General features: G+C 47.7%; 1 protein-coding gene across 1 annotated transcript; it reads left to right on the plus strand.

The window, feature by feature from the left end:
* Positions 1-4,326: 4,326 nt before the first annotated feature.
* On the plus strand, positions 4,327-10,545 carry AVPR1B (arginine vasopressin receptor 1B). The gene is made up of 2 exons (XM_044943273.1): positions 4,327-5,778; positions 10,177-10,545. The coding sequence occupies exons 1-2, from the start codon at positions 4,839-4,841 to the stop codon at positions 10,503-10,505; spliced, it is 1,269 nt and encodes a 422-aa protein (XP_044799208.1). The 5' UTR covers positions 4,327-4,838; the 3' UTR covers positions 10,506-10,545.
* The last annotated feature ends 9,380 nt before the right edge of the window (positions 10,546-19,925 follow it).

A 19,925-nucleotide genomic window follows, 5' to 3' on the forward strand; every position in this document is an offset into this window, starting at 1 on the left:
ACCATCTCATCCTCTGCTGCCCCCTTCTCTTTTTGCCTTCAATCTTTCCCAGAATCAGGGTATTTTCCAATGAGTCAGCTCTTCATATCAGGTGGCCAAAGTATTGGAGCTTCAGCTTCCGCATCAGCCCTTCCAATGAATATTCAGGACTGATCTCCTTTAGGATGGACTGGTTTGATCTCATTGCTGTCCAAGGGACTCTCAAGAGTCTTCTCTAACTCCACAGTTCAAAATCATCAGTTCTTCGGCGCTCAGCTTTCTTTATAGTCCAACTCTCACATCCATACATGACCACTGGAAAAACCATAGCTTTGACTAGACAGACCTCTGCTGGCAAAGTAATAATTCTGCTTTTTAATATGCTGTCTAGATTTGTCATTGGAGAAGGCAATGGCACCCCACTCCAGTACTCTTGCCTGGAAAATCCCATGGACGGAGGAGCCTGGTGGGCTGCAGTCCATGGGGTCGCTAAGAGTCAGACATGACTGAGCGACTTCACTTTAATTTTCAATTTCATGCATTGGAGAAGGAAAATGGCAACCCACTCCAGTGTTCTTGCCTGGAGAATCCCGGGGACGGGGGAGCCTGGTGGGCTGCCGTCTATGGGGTCGCACAGAGTCGGACACAACTGAATCGACTTAGCAGCAGCAGCAGCAGATTTGTCATAGCTTTCCTTCCAAGGAGCAAGCACCTTTTGGTATCTCATGGCTGTAGCCACTATCCTCAGTGATTTTGGAGCCCAAGAAAATAAAATCTTTAAACTATGTGCATGTAAAAAAATGAGGATATTTTTAAAATTACAAAGTGAAGAGGACCTACCATAAATATGATATTTAATGATGAAACTTTAGAAGCATTTTCACCAAAGTCAGAAATCAATGTTGTCTGCTATTCAACATTGTAGTGGAGTCTTAGCTATTATATTAAGACAAGGAAAAGAAATAAGAGTTAAACAGAATTGGAATGAAAGACAAAAAAAGATTCCTGTTTAAAGAGAATGTTATAAGCATAGATAGTCCAAAATGATTTACTAATATAAGGGTGTGCAGCAAATGGCTAAATTTAAAAGCAAGTTTAAAAAATCAATATTACTCCCAAATACTGGCAATAACTGACAAATAATAGTTATTAGAAAATATGATAGAACAAAATTCTATGTAGAGTGGCAACAGAAATTACTAGGTACATGGGAGTAAACCTATGAAAAAGTGCCTGCTGATCAGTTGCTTAGTCGTGTCTGACTCTTTGTGGTCCCATGGACTGTAACCTGCCAGGCTCCTCTGTGGGAAGCCATTTATGAAGACAATTATTAAATATTATTGGAGGACATAAAGTAGATCTGAATAAAATTACAAATATGTCAATTCTCCCCCAAAATAGTCTCCAAATTCCATGATTTCAAATGAAAACTCAACAGAAATTTTTGTGGTACTAGACAAACTGATACCTAACCTCATAATTTCCAAAATGGTTTGAAAATAAGAACAAGATGGAGGCTTGTTGGCTTTTTCCCTATACATTAAAGTTTATTATGTTCTAAAGATTTATTATAAAGCTTTAGAACATAAAACAGTGAAATAATAGAACAGGGATAAAAAATAAAACAATGGAACAGACCAGAGACCCCAGAAATAGCACCATATACAGATTTTGAAACTTAATATATTATTCAGGTGACAGCGGGAATGGAGTACTCAATAAACTGAGAACTGATTTGTCATGTGGGGAAAAAGTGAAGTTGATTCTTATCTCACACATACACAAAATAAAATCTAAATGGATTAAGACCTAGAAAATGAAAACCAAATGTTAAATGGGTTAGAAAAAAATACGGGACCTCTCTGTTCTTGAGATAGGGAACACAAGTTCCAAAAAGCAGAAATGATGAAAGAAAATACTGATTTCATTAAAATTTAAACTTTCTTTGTAACAGATGATCACATAAACAAAAGATAAGTGATAAATTAGAGAAGATATGCAATATATCAGAATACATAAAAGATTCATATAGAGATTTCCTACAAACTGATAAGGAAAACCATCTGATCAAAAATTGTGCAGAGGATATAAACAACTCACAAAAGTCCAAACAACAAATAAACACATGGCAAGATACTCAAAATAATTAAGAGTCAGAGAAATAGAAAATATAAGCAACATGAGATGCTATTTCATATCTATCAAATTGGTGAAAATTAAAAAGTCTGACTGTGATGATGGTGGAAAACTCAAATGCAACTGGTGGGAGACTAAATCGGCACAACACATTTAGAGACCAAATTTAAGATATGGATCTATCTAATTGAAAATTCACACACTGTATGGTCCAATAATACTTACATCAAGCATACACATCTGTATGTACACCTGAGAGAAATTCTCACACATGAACATAAGGACACATATATAAAGAATGTTCATTGTAGCATTAAAAATTAAATAGCTAAAAAAGCTGAAAATAACCTAAAATTATGAATAAACAAAATGCATTATATTCACATACTTCAATAGTCTGCATGGGAAACTGAATAAACTAGATCTATGTATTACCATGGGCAGATCTAAAAAACAGAGCAGAATTTAAAAAGCAAGTTCCAGAATGGTACATATAGTTTGATATCATATGTTTAACTATATATAATTTTAAATGAATACAGCGAGAAATGAATAGGAGTAAGAAGATGGAGACAAACAGCCCTTTTGAGTCTTGCTGTCAAGGGAAGAGATTGTAATAGCTGGAGGTGAGGGTCTACTGTCTGAGGTGGGTTATGTATATGTTTTGTAATGCAACCCACTCCAGTACTCTCGCCTGGAAAATCCCCATGGATGGAGGAGCCTGGTAGGCTACAGTCCATGGGGTCACTAAGAGTGGGACAAGACTGAGCGACTTCACTTTCACTTTTCACTTTCATGCCTTGGAGAAGGAAATGGCAACCCACTCCAGTGTTCTTGCCTGGAGAATCCCAGGGACAGGGGAGCCTGGTGGGCTGCTATCTATGGGGTCGCACAGAGTCAGACACGACTGAAGCGACTTAGCAGCAGCAGCAGCAGAGTTTGTTTACCTGAAAATGGGAATGATCCCGCAGAAAGATTTAAAAAAAGATTATTCACAAAGAACAAAATCTGTGCGAAGTTAGGGTTTGGGCTGCACAGCACAAAAGGAAGATGCTAATATATTTTAGGTGAGAAATGGTGAGTGTTTGAACCATGAAGGATGAGCTGGAGATGAATGTGCAGGCTGTGTAGGACGGAGGCGAGTCAAGAAAGGACCTTAATTGGATACATGGGTGGACGGATGACACTATAAAGGAGGGTCTGGTTTGATTAAAAGGCAAGACAAGAGGACCTCTGGTATGATGATGGGCCCTGCCTGGCCTTTCTGAGAGTAGCCGACGATGCTGTTGTCACTTCTAAGGAACTTCTGCTCTGGAGTCCCAGTAACCCACCTCCTTTATGTACTAAAAATAAAATGAATTCCACACCCAGTACCACCACACTGTAAGCTTCCTCTGGGCCCTGGTGGTTTATTTTTATTTGCACCCGTGCCTCTCACGGATGTTAGCAAAGGCCGCTCTGGGAAAAGCACTGGGTCTAGTCCTGCCTCCACTGCTTCACTAGTTCTGTGCTTTTCTAGAGCGAATCCTGTAACTTCCACCACCTCAGTTTTCTACCTCCCAGAGTGGTTAACTGCCTTGAGGTGACCGCTGGTGAAAGACTCTGGAAAGCCCTCCCCTGGACCCTGGTTCCCCAGGACAGACTCGTCCCACCGCGCTCTCTCCGCCGCTGCCTCCTCTCCACCCACAGCCTCGCCTTTATTTTCTTCCCGCCTTTACGGCTCCAAGTTTCCACACAAGCCTGCAGTCAGACGTCACCGCCGACGGCCCAGGGCTCCGTCTGGGGCGCTGCCTCGCCCACCTGGTCACCCTTGGGGGGCTACCTCGGGGACAGGGACCCCCCCTCCAGCGCCGCCGGCCTCGGGGTCCCCGGTAGGTGGGCGCCCACCACCCATCCGCTGGGCGCGCACCGGTCTCGGGAGACAGTCCGACGGTTCCAGGCGCGAGCCAAGGGGAGCTTGTCTGGCCGCGGGCCCCGCCGGCCGCTGAGGGCTCGTCACGCCGTCCGCTTCTCTGGCTCCCTGTCTGTCCGGGGTCCACCTGCCCCTCTGTCCCTCCTCCCGGGCCCTCCCTCAAGTCCCTCCCCCCGCCCCCACCTCCCAGCCAGCCTCTCTGGGCCCCGCGGTTGGTCGCTTATGGGTGTCACTCCGCCCTTCCCGGCAGGAGCCACGCGGCGCACAGGGGCCGCTGCTCTCCGATGCGAGCGCATAAAGCCTGCTCGCGCCGAGCCTCCAGCCGGGGCGTGTGGGCTCAGCGGCGTTTTCCAGCGACTCCTCTGGCCAGGAACACTCCTGCAAACAGGTTTAGGGGCACCCGCTTCCCGCTTCCAGGAAAGTTTTGAGAAAGTGGATTTGAGGTGCATTGGGGAGTGGTGCCAGCTCCCCCAGCCTTCTTACCCTTCCAGAAGGCTCGCCTTGCACAGCCTGGCCCATTCTACCCTTCCTGACTCCTTGGCTCCCTGACTCTTGCTTCCCTTCGCTCCCGGGTTCCCCCTCCCCTCTCTGGGCTCAGCATCTTCTTCCTTACCTCATCCTCTCCATCCCTGCCCTCTTAACTCCTGCCTCACAGTCTCAGCCTCCTTCTGGTCATCCCACCCTTCCCATTTCTTCCATCTTTAACCTCCTCCTGCCCACTCCGTCTCATTCCTCCGGCCTCTCTACTTGCGCTCCCTCTCTGCGTCCATCCCCGCCTCCCCGCCCGCTTCTCTCCCAGCAAACTTCCACCATGGATTCCAGGCCTCCGTGGACGGCTGCTCCTACCCCGGGGAGCACCCATTTTACCACCAACGCCACCACACCCTGGCTGGGCCGGGATGAGGAGCTGGCCAAGGTGGAGATCGGCGTCCTGGCCACTGTCCTGGCGCTGGCGACAGGGGGCAACCTGACGGTGCTCCTGACGGTGGGGCAGCCGGTCCGCAAGCGCTCCCGCATGCAGGTGTTCGTGCTGCACCTGGCCCTGACCGACCTGGGCGTGGCGCTCTTCCAGGTGCTGCCCCAGCTGCTGTGGGACATCACCTACCGCTTCCGGGGCCCCGACCCGCTCTGCAGGGCCGTCAAGTACCTGCAGGTGCTGAGCATGTTTGCCTCCACCTACATGCTGCTGGCCATGACGCTGGACCGCTACCTGGCCGTCTGTCACCCGCTGCGCAGCCTCCAGCAGCCCAGCCGGTCCACCTACCCGCTCATCGCAGCGCCCTGGCTTCTGGCGGCGGTCCTCAGCCTCCCTCAAGTCTTCATTTTTTCCATACGAGAGGTGATCCAGGGCTCTGGAGTGCTGGACTGCTGGGCAGACTTCCGCTTCCCTTGGGGGCCACGGGCCTACATCACCTGGACCACCCTGGCCATCTTCATCCTGCCAGTGGCCATGCTCACAGCCTGCTACGGCCTCATCTGCCACGAAATCTGCAAGAACCTCAAAGTCAAGACGGAGGCTGGGCAGGCCGAAGGAGGGAGCTGGGGCACCGGGAACAGGCCCTCTGCTCATGGCCGCGTGGCAGCCGCGCGGGGGCTGCCGTCCCGGGTTAGCAGTGTCAGCGCCATCTCACGGGCCAAGATCCGAACTGTGAAGATGACCTTCGTCATTGTGCTGGCCTATATCGCCTGCTGGGCGCCTTTCTTCAGTGTCCAGATGTGGTCTGTGTGGGATGAGAATGCCCCCGATGAAGGCAAGTGTGTGGTCTGGTTGGGAAAGTAGAGGCGGGAGCAGGAGGTGGAAAATGCAGAGAAGAGAGAAGGAGGGTATTAGGACAGGGCCACAGTGGCTCCCGGGGGCCAGGCAGGTAACAAATGGGTGAAGCAGTTAAAGACAGTGTCTGTTTCAGTGTGAAAAGGGACAGTTCTAGTATGCATTCATTTTGAATGGTTTCTATCAATCCCTTCAAAGCTGTTTGAAGATCTCATTTAGTGTTACGTGCGTGTTACTCACTCAGTCGTGTCTGACTTTTTGTGACCCCATGTACTGTAGCCTGCCAGGCTCCTCTGTCCTTGGGATTCTCCAGGCCAGGCTACTGGAGCAGGTTGCCATTTCCTTCTCCAGGGGGTCTTCCCGACCCAGGGATTGAACCCATGTCTCCCGCATTGCAGGCAGAGTCTTTACCATCTGAGGCTCCTTCCCAGGTGGCACTAGTGGTAAAGAACCCATCTGCCAATGCAGAAGACTTAAGGGACGCGGGTTCAATGCTTGGGTCCGGAAGATCCCCTGGAGAAGGGCATGGTAACTCACTCCAGTATTCTGGGTTGGAAAATCCCATGGACAGAGGAGCCTGGTGGGCTACAGTCCATAGGGTCGTACAGAGTCGGACACGACTGAAGCGACTTAGCACGGCAGCACAGCACAGAGGCTGCCAGGGTCAGGCAGGTAACAAATGCGTGCAGCGTTAAAGATGGTGCCTGTCCCGGTGTGAAAAGGGACAGCTGTAACTCCCATCCAGTCAAAACATGCCACGTGAGTACCTTTAATGTGAAATTTCCGTATTCTACAACTTTGCCAACTAATTTAAGCATTTTAAAATACTATTTGGCCCTAACGAAGATATGACCATGAGTAGATTTGGCCAAGCAACTGACAGTTTGCTAGACTGAAAGGGATTTTCAAATGATTTGGTCCAGATGGCAGTTTGTGGCCCATGAAGTGTGTCTCTCAGCATTCTTCCCCCCTGCACCTGAACAAGACTTTGAACTCCTTTTCAACAGCCATTTTCAATTAATTAGCCCAGGGGCACAACCCTGAAATTCCACGTTCAACCCTAGTGTCTTGTTAATGAGAAAGCAGAGGCTCAGAGAGGATACCTGACCTGCCCAAGGCCACACAGCTAGGAAGTGGCGAAGTGGCAAAGTGATGATAGAACCTAGGCCTGAACCTTGTTTCTTTCCTCAACTCCATGCCCCTGCTTTCCAAATTCTAGCTCTGGAAGTGATGAAGAGAAGGGCCTTCCTCCTATGTAAAAAACAAAAGGGGACCTTCTAAGAGGACTGTGTTCCAGTTGGGACGTGGGAGGCCTGTTTCTGGTCATTTTTTGGAGTGAGATAGATGGCAGCCTAAGTTTCAGATACTGCCAACTGGGGGTGAGGCCATTTGGGGGTGAGCTTGTCCTGAGAAAGGTAAGTGCTGTTTCTGGGCAGCCCAAATGCTGGTGAGTGGTATTCAAAGACATCTGTTCCTGCTCCCCTAGGAACATGAGGGTGGGGACAAGTGTGTGGTCACCTGCCAGGGTGACTGTGCTCTCTGGTACAGCAGACTCTTCATGCGCAGCTCGGGGTGTATGATGGGTGCAGCACGTGACTGCCCCAGAGACACGGGGAGAAGTGTGTGGTCACCTGCCAGGGTGACTGTGCTGTCTGGTACAGCAGACTCTCCATGAGCAGCTCGGGGTGTATGATGGGTGCAGCACGTGACTGCCCTGGGGACGCCCTGTGCAGTTTGCTCTGGAAGCTTCCTGAGGACTCACTGACCAGCAGACCCAGACTACCACTTCCTACCAGCTCTTAGAGTGATCCCCCTTCTCTGTGCTATTGTTTCTAACCTCAATCTGCTCGTCCTAGGGCATGCTCAAGCCACACAGGCTCAAGCCAAGCATCTTTTCTGGAAAGATGAAGTAAGGGGAAGGTTGCTCACGACATTAACACAACTCTGCAAGAGAGTTCAGCAAGATTCATGTTATGTATGGCAGAAACCAACACAATATTGTAAAGCAATTATCCTTCAATTAAAAATAATTTTTTTTTAAAGCTAAAAAAAAAAAGGGAGAGTTCAGCAATACTGAATTGTAACAGTCCCATTGTACCCCTTCTTAACCACTTTTCGGACACTAGTGTGGACCAGAGGCTATTTATAAAATTACCCTTTAAGCAATCTTACCCCTAACCTGCTCCAGGGACTGCCCCCACCTCTAGTCAAGCACAGAATAGAAGGAAGGAGGGCTTTCTATGTGCCAAGCACATTTAGGCCTTGTGCTCCTTAGGGGTGACCTTCTCCCCTTGACATCTAAGTCATCTGAGCTTCAGAGAGGTGAAATACCTGGTCCAAGGTGCCACTTCCAGTAAGAGATGGAGCCAAGAATTGAATCAAGGTCTTCTTAGGCCAAACTTTATCCAGACTTTTATTGTTGTCTTATTCCCAACCATCATAGCTGAGCTGATGGCACCAGGGATGAGAAGGCCGTTCGCCCTTTATCAAGGAACCTACGAGAAGCTTTCTTGCTTGCCTCCTGTAGTCACCACCATCATCAACCTGTCCCTCAGACCCATATATAAGTGACTTATCACTTACCAAGGGCCTCTCCGAGTAAGCAGTACAGGAACGAAGTGTCCCTCAGAAAACCCGAAGCCCTTTGGGGACTCTGAGTTGAGCAGACATTCACTACTTTAAACTTGCTTTCCAGTACACTCAGCTTCCCTCCATGGCTTGCTGGCCTCCTGCCCGCTCGTCCTGGAGTCTTTGGCAGGAAGCTGTCTCCTTGCGCTCACCCCTGCCCCCGACCATCACTGGAGCTTCTGCCCGGCCGCGCTGCAGCAGGTCTGCCCTCCAGGACTGAGCTGGAGCCTCCGAAGACACCAGGGCTCCAGGCACATCTCGAGCCCCTACCTGGGCCTGGTTCAGGGGCCCAATTCAAACAATGCTTCCCAAGTCAAGAAACCTGTGGAAACCCTCAGTCTCTGGCCTAGTCTAGGCACTATACATATACTGATGGAGCAGATGGGATGAATACACACTTTAGCCAAAGCAACTTCTCAATTGTCTGCAGCCCCCGGGTATTCAGTTAACTGGGGTGCAGGCCAGACGCCTTCATGCTGCAGGAGCCTGGGTTTGTTGCTGAGGCTGGTCCCCCCCTCTGCTTACAAGTGCTCCCTCCTTGCTCTCATTTCTGTGCTTCCCAACTCTGTGATTCATGCCTTCTCTCAAGTATCCTGACCCTGTATCTTCCCTTCTCTTGGGCTGCAGGTACCACACTGGAGAGCAGCCAAGGACCCAGCATATCGGAAGCTTTCATGATGCTTTACAGAGCAGGCACTTGAGCTTTGCCTTTGAGTTCATTGGTTGAAATGGTGGCAGGGTGCAGAATTGCTGCTTTAAAGAGGGAAGACCTAGGATCAGGTCTGGGCCATAACCCTTAATTCCTTCCAGCTCTGCCATGGCACTCAGTGATTCTACAGCCTCCACCAAAGAGCTGGGCAACTCAGTGTGCAGCCCGTGCCGTAGCTTAGCCATGGTGCATCTGGCAGGAAGCTGGGGCCCATCCCAGCAGCTTTCCTGTTGGCATGAGAAGTTTCATTTAGTTTTCCAAAAGAGTATTACATCTGTAAGGAATCTTATCAGAGTCTTTGAAGGCTCACATTTTGACTGTCCAGGAGAGAAATTAGTTTTCCCTGCAGAAGGGACATTCTCTGGATGTAATTTCTGACAACAGAGAACAGTACTGGCCAGGAACAAGATGCCTGGATGCCCTGTACCTAGAAGCTGCACAGTTGGAGATGGCTTCATGGGACCTCTAGGCTGTCAGGCTCCACTGATAGGCTACCAGGTCCCCAGTACGGTCGATACTCACACGGGCAATAACTGAATGACAGAATGACTGGGACAGACCCAAAGGGCTCAAGGAGCGCAGAACTCAGAGGGCAGTGTGTACCCATATCTATGACATAAGTGGGAATGCAGTATGCCCAAACTTGGCTAGAATCATGGTTATTTTTCCTGCAGGTTTTATAGAAATTGCCGCACCCGTGCTCAGCATTCATTAGGGGATTCATGATTCAGGATTTCAGAACAAAGATAGTGATCCAATTCAGGCTGCTCCTGTTGCTGACTATGTCTGTGTCTCTAAAGTCAGCTTAGAGCAAGCCTCAGCTCCTGTCATCACCCTGTGGCACAAAATGAATAAATAAATCAGTGAGGGGAAACCCTGGAGTCAGGAGTCCCAGGTTTGAGTCCCAGCTGTGATCCTTTCTGATTATAGAACCCCACGTGGTCCTCCTTGGGATTCAACTTCCTCCTCTGTTCTGTAGGGAGCGGGACTCTCTCCCAGGTCCCTTCCAGCTCTGAAATCCTTGTGCTTCTCCCTTGGCAGATTCTACCAACGTGGCTTTCACCATCTCCATGCTTTTGGGCAACCTCAGCAGCTGCTGCAACCCCTGGATCTACATGGGCTTCAACAGCCACCTGTGGCTGCATGCCCTGCGCCATCTGGCCTGCTGCCGAGGCGCTGGGCCCAGGATGCGCAGGCGGCTCTCCAATGGCAGTCTGTCCAGCCGCCATGCCACCCTGCTGACCCGCTCCAGTGGCCCGCTTGCCCGCGGCCTCAGCCCCGGAATCAGCAGGAGGCCAGGGCCCAAAGACTCCCTGCGGGGCGCAGAGCAGGTGGAGGGCGATGCTGCCACTGAGACCAGCATCTTTTAGAGAGCACTCCTCAGAGTCTGGCGGAGGATCTCTGCCCATCTCAGCACTGCCCAGCCTGATGCTCTCCAGGGTCTTCTACAGTTAGAACCTTTCACGACTTTGCAAGATTGGAGAAGCGTTCTCTAAGGACACCCTAACCAATAGGCCCTAGAAGAATTGTTGGATTTTCATGACAATGACATCTATGCCCTTTGACTCAGCTTGAGGCAGGGTGAGGAGGCCAGAAAGGCCGCTCCTGTCTTTGGTGTCATAGCTGCCCACCCAACTTCATGTGCTGGGAAACAGGGAGACTAAGACTGTCTGCTTCCCTGATCCTGCCATGTTCACAGCATGTCTGGGGACCAAGCATGTGATAGATGTGGTGCTGCAGATCTGGGCTCTCCTGCCTGAGGCTCCACAGGCAGCAGGGATTCAAAGGCTGGTATCTTATCTTGTTTGTCCCACCCTAATCTGACTAGTGCGTCCCAGTTCAGCCAGGAGAGGGAAGGAGTGAATAACTGCAAGGAGGACCGTATTTGAATCCTAAGATGGGTGTGTGTGGGAGGGGACTTTGAGAGAGGCGTGCTTAATGAAGAGAAGTGAACAGGTGTGGGGGCTTCGCCTGCTATACTCACCTGTCTACCGAAGGGAGATAAGGGGTAGCACAGCGCTTGGTAACTGGTAAAAACTCTGCAAATGCTGCTTATCTGCTCCCAAATACCCTCATTTATAGTTAGGATGGGTGACAAGACAAAGTACTGCATATTCTCAGTGGAATGGCCCACTGGGTTGAATGTGGGAAGAATGAGTGAGGAAAGATGGAGATGAAAATGGTCACCAAATTCTGAGTGGGGGGAAGTCTTGGAAGCAGCAGGGATTGGTCACACATCCCCCTCCCTTTACGGGGTCCACGTGGCTCCTGCCTCTTGGGCTGCATGGAGGGGACATCCTTTGAGAAAGTGCGACTTAGTCGTGGTTCTGGATTTGTTTGAGGCTCTTCAGAGCTTCCACACAAATCACATGCTTGCCACGATCAAGTCAGGAGACCAGGATGGGAAACCCGGCTCTGCCTGGTGGTATCTGTACGACCTTGGGAACTTACCTCCCTCTCTGGACCTCAGCTCCTTGCCTGCAGAATAGAGATGCTCTTCAAGGTCTTTCCCAGCTCAAACCTTTCATAACTTGCAAGACTGGAGAAGCACTAAGGACTTCCTAATCCATAAGCTCTAGAAGGATTGTTGGATTTTCATGATAGTGACATTTACGCTATTTGACTCAATTTTGGTGACTTTGGGTCCTGCCACGGCCATACTGTCCACCTTTGCCAGCAGTTCAGTTCAGTCACTCAGTTGTGTGCGACTTTTTGTGACCCCATGGACTGCAGCACGCCAGGCCTCCTTGTCCATCACCAATTCCTGGAGCTTGCTCAAACTCATGCCCATCAAGTTGGTGATGCCATCCAACCATCTTATCCTCTGTCATCCCCTTCTCTTCCTGCCCTCAATCTTTCCCAGCATCAGGGTCTTTTCCAATGAATCAGTTCTTCGCATCAGATGGCCAAAGTATTGGAGTTTCAGCTTCAGCATCAGTCCTTCCAATGAATATTCAGGACTGATTTCCTTTAGGATGGACTGGTTGGATCTCCTTGCAGTCCAAGGGACTCTCAAGAGTCTTTGCCAACACCACAGTTCAAAAGCATCAATTGCCAGCAGTTACATGATGCTAATGCCAAGAGAGCCTGGCCGGTGGAAGTTGGGACTTTGTCCTGCTCCTCATTATCTCCAGTGGCATTTATACCTTGGAATAACCTCCTCTCCATAATTCTGGTTCTAATCTAAGTGATGGTCTTGATGGTGGGAAAAGCATCAGCTGAAGTCAGGCCCTGGTTCTACCACCACAATGCCACCAGTGACCTTGCTCTCTTCACTGTGTGCTTAATCACTCAGTCCTGTCTGACTCTTTGTGACCCCATGGACTGTAGCCCGCCGTCCTCTGTCCATGGGCTTCTCCAGGCCAGAATACTGGAGCGGGTTGCTATGCCCTCCTCCAGGGGATCTTCTCAACCCAGGAGTTGAACCCAGGTCTCCTGCATTGCAGGCATATTCTTTACCATCTGAACCACCAGGGAAGCTCAAGAATACTGGAGTGGGTAGCCTATCCCTCTCCAGGGGAACTTCCTGACACAGGGATCGAACTGGGGTCTCCTGCATTGCAGGCAGATTCTTTACCAGCTGAGCTACCAAGGAAGCTCTCTTTGTTATGAGGGTCAAATAGGACTGTGGGTATGTAGGCAGTTTGTAAACCCATGAACTTCTAAACCCATGAAATTATACTACTGTGAGGATTGATTGCTAATCTAATTAAGGGCTCCTGAGAGTAGCACTAGGGAACAGAGTCACTCTCTGCCCTCCACTCCTAGGGGAGGTTTGAGGGGTGACTGTGGCTTTGGGAATACACTTCTTTAAGAAGCCACTTAGCTCTAAGAAGTCTCCTTAGGTCTCCTTAAGAGAAAAGAACTAAGCTGAGTGTCATGAGTGAGCAAAGCATCCCAGCCTTTCAACACTAGAGAGCTGGAAACTGGGATGCAGGCCCTAATGGGATTAAGGCTCTGGGCAGATGTGGGAACCCACTATCTCTCTTCACCGCAGCCATTGCTCGTGTCAGCCCTTGACATCCAACTGCTTCTTCCCAGTCCATCTGTCCTGATGGAGCTGGGCTTATGAACCTCACACGCCAGCCTGAGCTTTTGAAGTTGCTCCTTCCTCTGTTTACATTAGCCTCCCTCACCTCAGACCAGTTTCTGACCCTAGTGCCACAGTAGATAGTAAGTAAATCTTTGCTCATCATGATATCTGGGAGGTAGAAGGGATACTGGCCTTGTAACCCAAACCTGGTTTTGAGTCCCAGTCTCACCTCTTTTCTACCTGTATGAACTTGGGCAAGTTATCTAATGTCTCTGAGCAAGCGGCACCTCATTTGTTAAACACAAGTAACAACGTCTGCCTTGTGGGAGGCATTTGTGAGGCTGTAGACTGTACAACATTCTTCTGATGCTAGAGAGGATGGTGGCCTGGCTCTGGATCCCATCCAGTGGGTGGCTTCCAGGGCACTGGACCTGAGACTCTATAGTAGAGAGGAGAGAAGAGACCCGGAATCAAGGTTGGCCAGAGCCCCTCCCATGCCATGTGCTTTCTGTAGCTTGCTTGCTTGTGAAGTCACTCTGTTGTGTCAGGCTCTTTGCGACCCCATGGACTGTAGCCCACCAGGTTTCTCCATCCATGGGATTTTCCAGGCAAGAGTACTGGAGTAGGTTGCCATTTCCTTCTCCAGGGGATCTTCCTGACGCAGGGATCAAACTTGGGTCTCCCACATTGTAGGCAGACGCTTTACCATCTGAGCCACCAGGGAGGTCCTTCTATAGCAAGGAGTAGCAAATAATCCCACTATTATATTTCCAGATTTCCTTTACACAAGGGGGATTTCCCTGTGATGGTGGCTTTGGGACCCTCACTCTTTCTCCCATGGAAAGGCTGCACTTGATATTTTCCAGAAACCTGGTGCTATTCTGTGATGAGGCCAATGGGGAACAGCTGGACACCAGGCTGGGAGCCTCAGGAGTCTATTCCAGGAGGCTCCTGAAGGAAATGGCAGGATGATGTCTGGATCTATGGTTGATGTCTTTTGCAGTCTGTGTAGGAAGCTCTCCTAAGCATTTGGAGACAGCAGTAGGGTCTTGGGTAGGGTCGAGGAAGGTGGGTCACCATGGGAAGCAAGAAGGAGGTCCCATGCTCTCTGTTGTTCAGTCTCTAAGTCATGTCTGACTCTTTGTGACCCCATGGACTGCAGCACGCCAGGCCTCCCTGTCCCTCACCATCTCCCAGAGCTTGCTCAAACTAATGTCCATCGAGTCGGTGACGCCATCCAACCATCTCATCCTCTGTCGTCCCCTTCTCCTGCCCTCAATCCCTCCCAGCATCAGGGTCTTTTCCAATGAGTCAGCTCTTTGCATCAGGTGGCTAAAGTATTGGAGTTTCAGCTTCAGCATCAGTCCTTCCAATGAATATTCAGGACTGACTTTCTTTAGGATTTACAGGTTTGACCTCCTTGCAGCCCAAGAGACCCTCAAGAGTCTTCTCCAGCACCACAGTTCAAAAGCATCAATTCTTCGGCGCTCTCTGACAGCTCACCCCAGGAGAAATTGAGCTGTACTGTCCCTGGGCTGAGCACCTTTGTGAATTGTTTATGCCGTCCTGTGGACTCTGTGAATTACTGTGCTTCAGTCCTGTGAGCCCATGTGGAAGTAGAGGGCTTTGGTGGGGGAGCGGGGCAGGGTACTATGGGGTGGGCAGGGTTGAACATGGCAGGAGGAGGTTAATTGCTTGACTGTGGGCATTTCTCAGAATGGCTTTCTATGTTGTTTGGTCTATGTCAGTAATTTTCTAGATGACTTTGTGTTTTGTATGTAAATAAGCATTCCTATCTATTGAGGAGCTATAGCCTCCATCTAGGCCATAGCAACTCACTCTTGAGTCCAGAGCCCAAAGATGTGGTTGAAACTGGCCAATAAAACTGCTTGATAACCAGCAAATTTCTGGTCACCTTTGCTTCCTACGGGTAATGACAACGAGATATGTGAGCTAAAATAAAATTGTGATAGCTTTGAGCAGAGCAGGGGCAGGGGAAATGTCGAGGTGTGGTGAGCCACCTTCCCGGTGCCCCTCACCCACTTGAAAGGGAAAGAAGACAAGTGACCTGGGATTTGCCCTGGGACCACACGGTGGCAGTGTGGAGCTAAAAGTGAGTCTGACCCAGAAAATGACCCACAGGGGCCTGCAGGGAGTCTTCCCAGCTCTAATGCCATACTAAGTTTCCATAAGGTTCTAGAGTCTTGGTCTTGCATTTGACCCAGCTCTCCTGAGAGCTGACATGCTCTCAGGAGCTTACATGCACATCTTTCTCCCAGAGTTCACAGAGGATGTATTTAGCAAAGAGGGGCAAAGAGCAAGAGGTTTCTTCTGCAGGTTGAGGGTCTGAATATAGAAATTCTTGTCTGAAAGGGTGAGTGCATGAGGGAGCTAGTGGGACCACACACACACACACAAAGAAGCCAATAAGTTGGAGTCATTATGTGTTTGGTTTAGAGGCCAGGGTCTTGGGTTAGAAGGCCTCTTGAAGAGCCCCTGAGTCAGGGCGATAGTCCTGGTTCAGGAGCAAATACCCTACAGGTGTTGAGCATAAAATACCTCTTCACCCTGTGGATCTTGCTGGTGGATAAGACAGTTTACCTCACGGAATTCTGCTACAGGTCTATGGTGGGCAGTGGGTGCTTGCTCCTTTAGAATAAAGCTTCATGGAAGACAGGTCACATTTAGTCTGGTCCAGTGTGCATTCCCAGTTCATCACTGGCATGTAATCAGCCTTCTACTGGCTGCCAGTAGCAAATCAGTTTACCTTGTGGTAAGACAGTTTTAGAGAGATTTGTATCTAGTCCTTATTCACAGAGGAACCCAGAGTGGGGCAGCGTAATTCTTCCCTGGAGGTTCTGATGATATACAGTGAAAGTGTACATGTTACTGGAGAAAGTGACTTTATTGTACCAGAAACTGTACTCCTCAAAGGGTGATTCAGTTCAGTTCAGTTGCTCAGTCGTGTCCGACTCTTTGCGACCCCATGAATCGCAGCATGCCAGGCCTCCCTGTCCATCACCAACTCCCAGACTTTACTCAAACTCATGTCCATTGAGTCGGTGATGCCATCCAGCCATCTCATCCTCTGCCATCCCCTTCTCCTGCCCCCAGCCCCTCCCAGCTTCAGAGTCTTTTCCAATGAGTCAACTCTTCACATGAGGTGGCCAAAGTATTGGAGTTTCAGCTTTAGCAAAGGGTAATTACCTGTACATAAAACCATTTATGCAGATTTAGGCAGCTAAGCCTTTAAGCTCATAGAAGTATATATATATATATATATATATATTTTTTTTTTTTTTTAAAGGCCATTTTATTTCTAGCTGTGGCTAGCAATGTGGATCAGGTCAGATTATTAGCTGGCCCCAATCATTATCTTATTGGCCCAAACTCTCCTGTTTACTTTTCAGACCATCTAAGTCATCTGCATTGTTGATGGTCAATCAAATCTCTGTGAGTGACTTGGAGTCACATTTTCACCTCTATTCTTAAACAGCACTCTCAAAGAAGGCCTCCCCTTATAAGCAACTGGAGTGAGTGCTAATGTTAACCTCTATGATATATTTATTTGCCTTGAAAATCATGGAAAATTGCCTTGAAAACCAATCCTAGCACGGTTCATTACACCACTTAATCAGGTGGGCAGGGACATTCTTGTTTCTCTTTCCTCTGACATCAAATTCCTGCTCCCCAGTATCATCACTGCTTCTGAACTCAGGCATTTCTCCACGCAGTTCAGGTCAGTCCCTGGAGAATGTATCAAGTGCCTGCCTACACTGGGTCAGGCCTGCTGCCTGTCCTTCTGCCTCTTCCATCCATCCACCCTTTTTTCTAAAGTGAGGTCAGAAACCATCTCTCTCTAGTTACTTTTTCTGATTAGGTCCACCTGATCTTGACATTCTTGCTGCTGCTGCTAAGTCGCTTCAGTCGTGTCCGAGTCTGTGCGACCCCATAGACAGCAGCCCACCAGGCTCCCCCGTCCCTGGGATTCTCCAGGCAAGAACACTGGAGTGGGTTGCCATTTCCTTCTCCAAGGCATGAAAGTGAAAAGTGAAAGTGAAGTCACTCAGTCGTGTCCGACTCTTGGCGACCCCATGGAAATTCTCCTTTCTCATGTGTTGTTGTATACATGTTCTTGCTGTCTCCACATGGAGGTCACGCACCACCTAACCGCACCTAGATGCGAAAGCCTTATTTTTACGTATGGTCCCCGCCTGCAGGGCCCCCTCCGGGAGAAAGCAGAAGGCGGGCACCTGTCCCTGGAGAAAGCGGAAGGCGGGCACCTGTCCCTGGAGAAAGCGGAAGGCGGGCACCTGTCCCTGGAGAAAGCGGAAGGCGGGCACCTGTCCCGGGAGAAAGCGGAAGGCGGGCACCTGTCCCGGGAGAAAGCGGAAGGCGGGCACCTGTCCCTGGAGAAAGCGGAAGGCGGGCACCTGTCCCTGGAGAAAGCGGAAGGCGGGCACCTGTCCCTGGAGAAAGCGGAAGGCGGGCACCTGTCCCTGGAGAAAGCGGAAGGCGGGCACCTGTCCCTGCCGCCACAGCAGTCGTCTCTCCGGGTGTGGAAAGTGTTCGCAGTATCTCTGCCCAGTCTCTCTTGGGTGTGCTAGAACCTATCTGAATCTCTCGAGCGTATCTTGAATTTTCTTTTTTCCATTTTAAAAGAGATCAATAAGAAGTAGAATTTTGCTTCTGGATGCAAAGATAGTGTCACTGTTGTTGGCTTTGGCGGTGTTTACTCTTCATTCTGTTTCTCTAATCAGTAGAAACTCTTTCTCCCCATTTAGAAAAGCTCAAACAAAATTGACAGACCTTTGGCCAGAGTTGTCAAGAAAAAAAGAGAGAAGGGCCAAATAAATAAAATCAGAGGTGAAAAAGAAGTTCTAAGCAACACCACAGAAATCTAAACAATCATAAGAGATTACTGTGAACTATACTATATGTTGATAAAATGGGCAACCTAGAAGAAATGCACAAATTCTAGAAATGTGCAATCTCCTGTGATTGAATCAGGAAAAACTAGAAACTATGATCAAACCAATTACCAATAATGAAATTGAATCAGTAATTTTAAAAACTTCCAACAAACAAAAGTCCAAGACCAGACAGCTTCACAGGTGAGTTTTTCCAAACATTTAAAGAAAAGTTAATGTTTATCCTTCTAAAATTATTTGCAAAGAAAGTAATGCCTCCAAACTCATTCTACAAGGCCAGCCTCACTCTGGTACCAAAACCAGAAAAAGATATCACAAAAAAAGAAATTACAGGCAAATATCACTGATGAACATAGATTAAAAAAATCCTCCATAAAATACTAGCGAAACATCTAACAATACATTCAAAGGATCATATAGCATGATCAAGTGAAATTTATTTCAGAGTTGCAAGGATTTTTCAATATCCAAAAATCAATCAATGTGATACACCACATTAATGAATTGAAGACTAAAAATCATGGGATCACCTCAATAGATGTAGAAAAGGCTTTTGAGAAAATTCAGTATACCTTTATAATAAAAACTTTCAACAAAGTGAATATAGAAGAAACATATTTCAACATAATAAAGATCATATATGACAAGCCCATAGCTAACATCATACGCAGTGGTGAAGAGCTAAAAGCATCTAAGAAAGTTCTACGATTTAAAAAAAAAAGACAAGGTTGATCACTCACCACTTTCAACCAACATTGTATTGCAAGTCCTAGCCATAGCAATTAGACAAGAAAAAGAAATGAGGAATCCAAATTAAAAAGGAATAAGTAAAATTGTCACTGTTTACAGATGACATAATACTATACACAGAAAATCTTAAAAATTCCCCCAATAAACTACAAGAGCTCATCAATGAATTTAGTAAAGTTGAAGGATGCAAAATTAGTATGCAGAAATTTGTTGCATTTCTATACAATAACAACAATCAGAAAGTAAAATTAAGAAAATTATGCCATTTACAGTTGTATCAAAAATAATAAAATATTTAGAAATAAACATAACTAAGAAAGTAAAAAGCTGTAATTGGAAAGCTGTAAGACACTAAGGAAAGAAATTGAAGATGACACAAACAGAAAAGTATGCTGTGCTCATTGATTAAACGAAATAATCTTGTTAAAATGACAATACAACCTACATACTCAATACCATCTCTATCAAAATATAAATGGCATTTTTCACAGAACTATAACAAATAATTCTAAAATTTCTGGAAACACAAAAGACCCCAAATAGCCAAAACAATCTTGAGAAAGAAGAAGAAAGCTGGACGTATCACCATCTCTGATTTCAAACTATAATCCAAACCTACAGCTATCAAAACAGTGTGGTACTGGCACAAAAACAGACACGTAGATCAATGAAACAGAACAGAGAACCGGAAATGAATCCGCACTTATGTGGGCAATTAACCTACAACAAAGAAGGCAAAAATATAAAAGCGGGGAAGGACAGCCTCTCCAATAAATAGTGTTGGGAAAATTGGACAGCTACATGCACAAGAATCAAACTGGATGGCTTTCTCACACTATGCACAAAAGTAAATTCAAAGTGGATTAAAGACTTAAATGCAGAACCTGAAACCATAAAACTTTTAGGAAAAAACAGGCAGTACACACTATGGCATTGGTCTTAGTAACAGTGTTTTTTAAACACATCACTTCAAGCAAGGGAAACAAAAGCAAAAATAAACATATGAGACTACATACAACTAAAAGACTTTGTACCATAAAGGAAACTATTAACGAATAGTTTGAATTAACGAATAG

The sequence above is a fragment of the Bubalus bubalis genome, chromosome 5 (assembly GCF_019923935.1).
Source record: "Bubalus bubalis isolate 160015118507 breed Murrah chromosome 5, NDDB_SH_1, whole genome shotgun sequence".
Taxonomy (NCBI): Eukaryota; Metazoa; Chordata; class Mammalia; order Artiodactyla; family Bovidae; genus Bubalus; species Bubalus bubalis.

Excerpts from the sequence above, each read along its gene's own strand:
- AVPR1B (XM_044943273.1), top strand. The coding sequence starts at position 4,839 with ATGGATTCCAGGCCTCCGTGGACGGCTGCTCCTACCCCGGGGAGCACC. Across the intron at positions 5,779-10,176 it reads TGAGAATGCCCCCGATGAAG|ATTCTACCAACGTGGCTTTC; the intron begins GCAAGTGTGTGG and ends CTCCCTTGGCAG.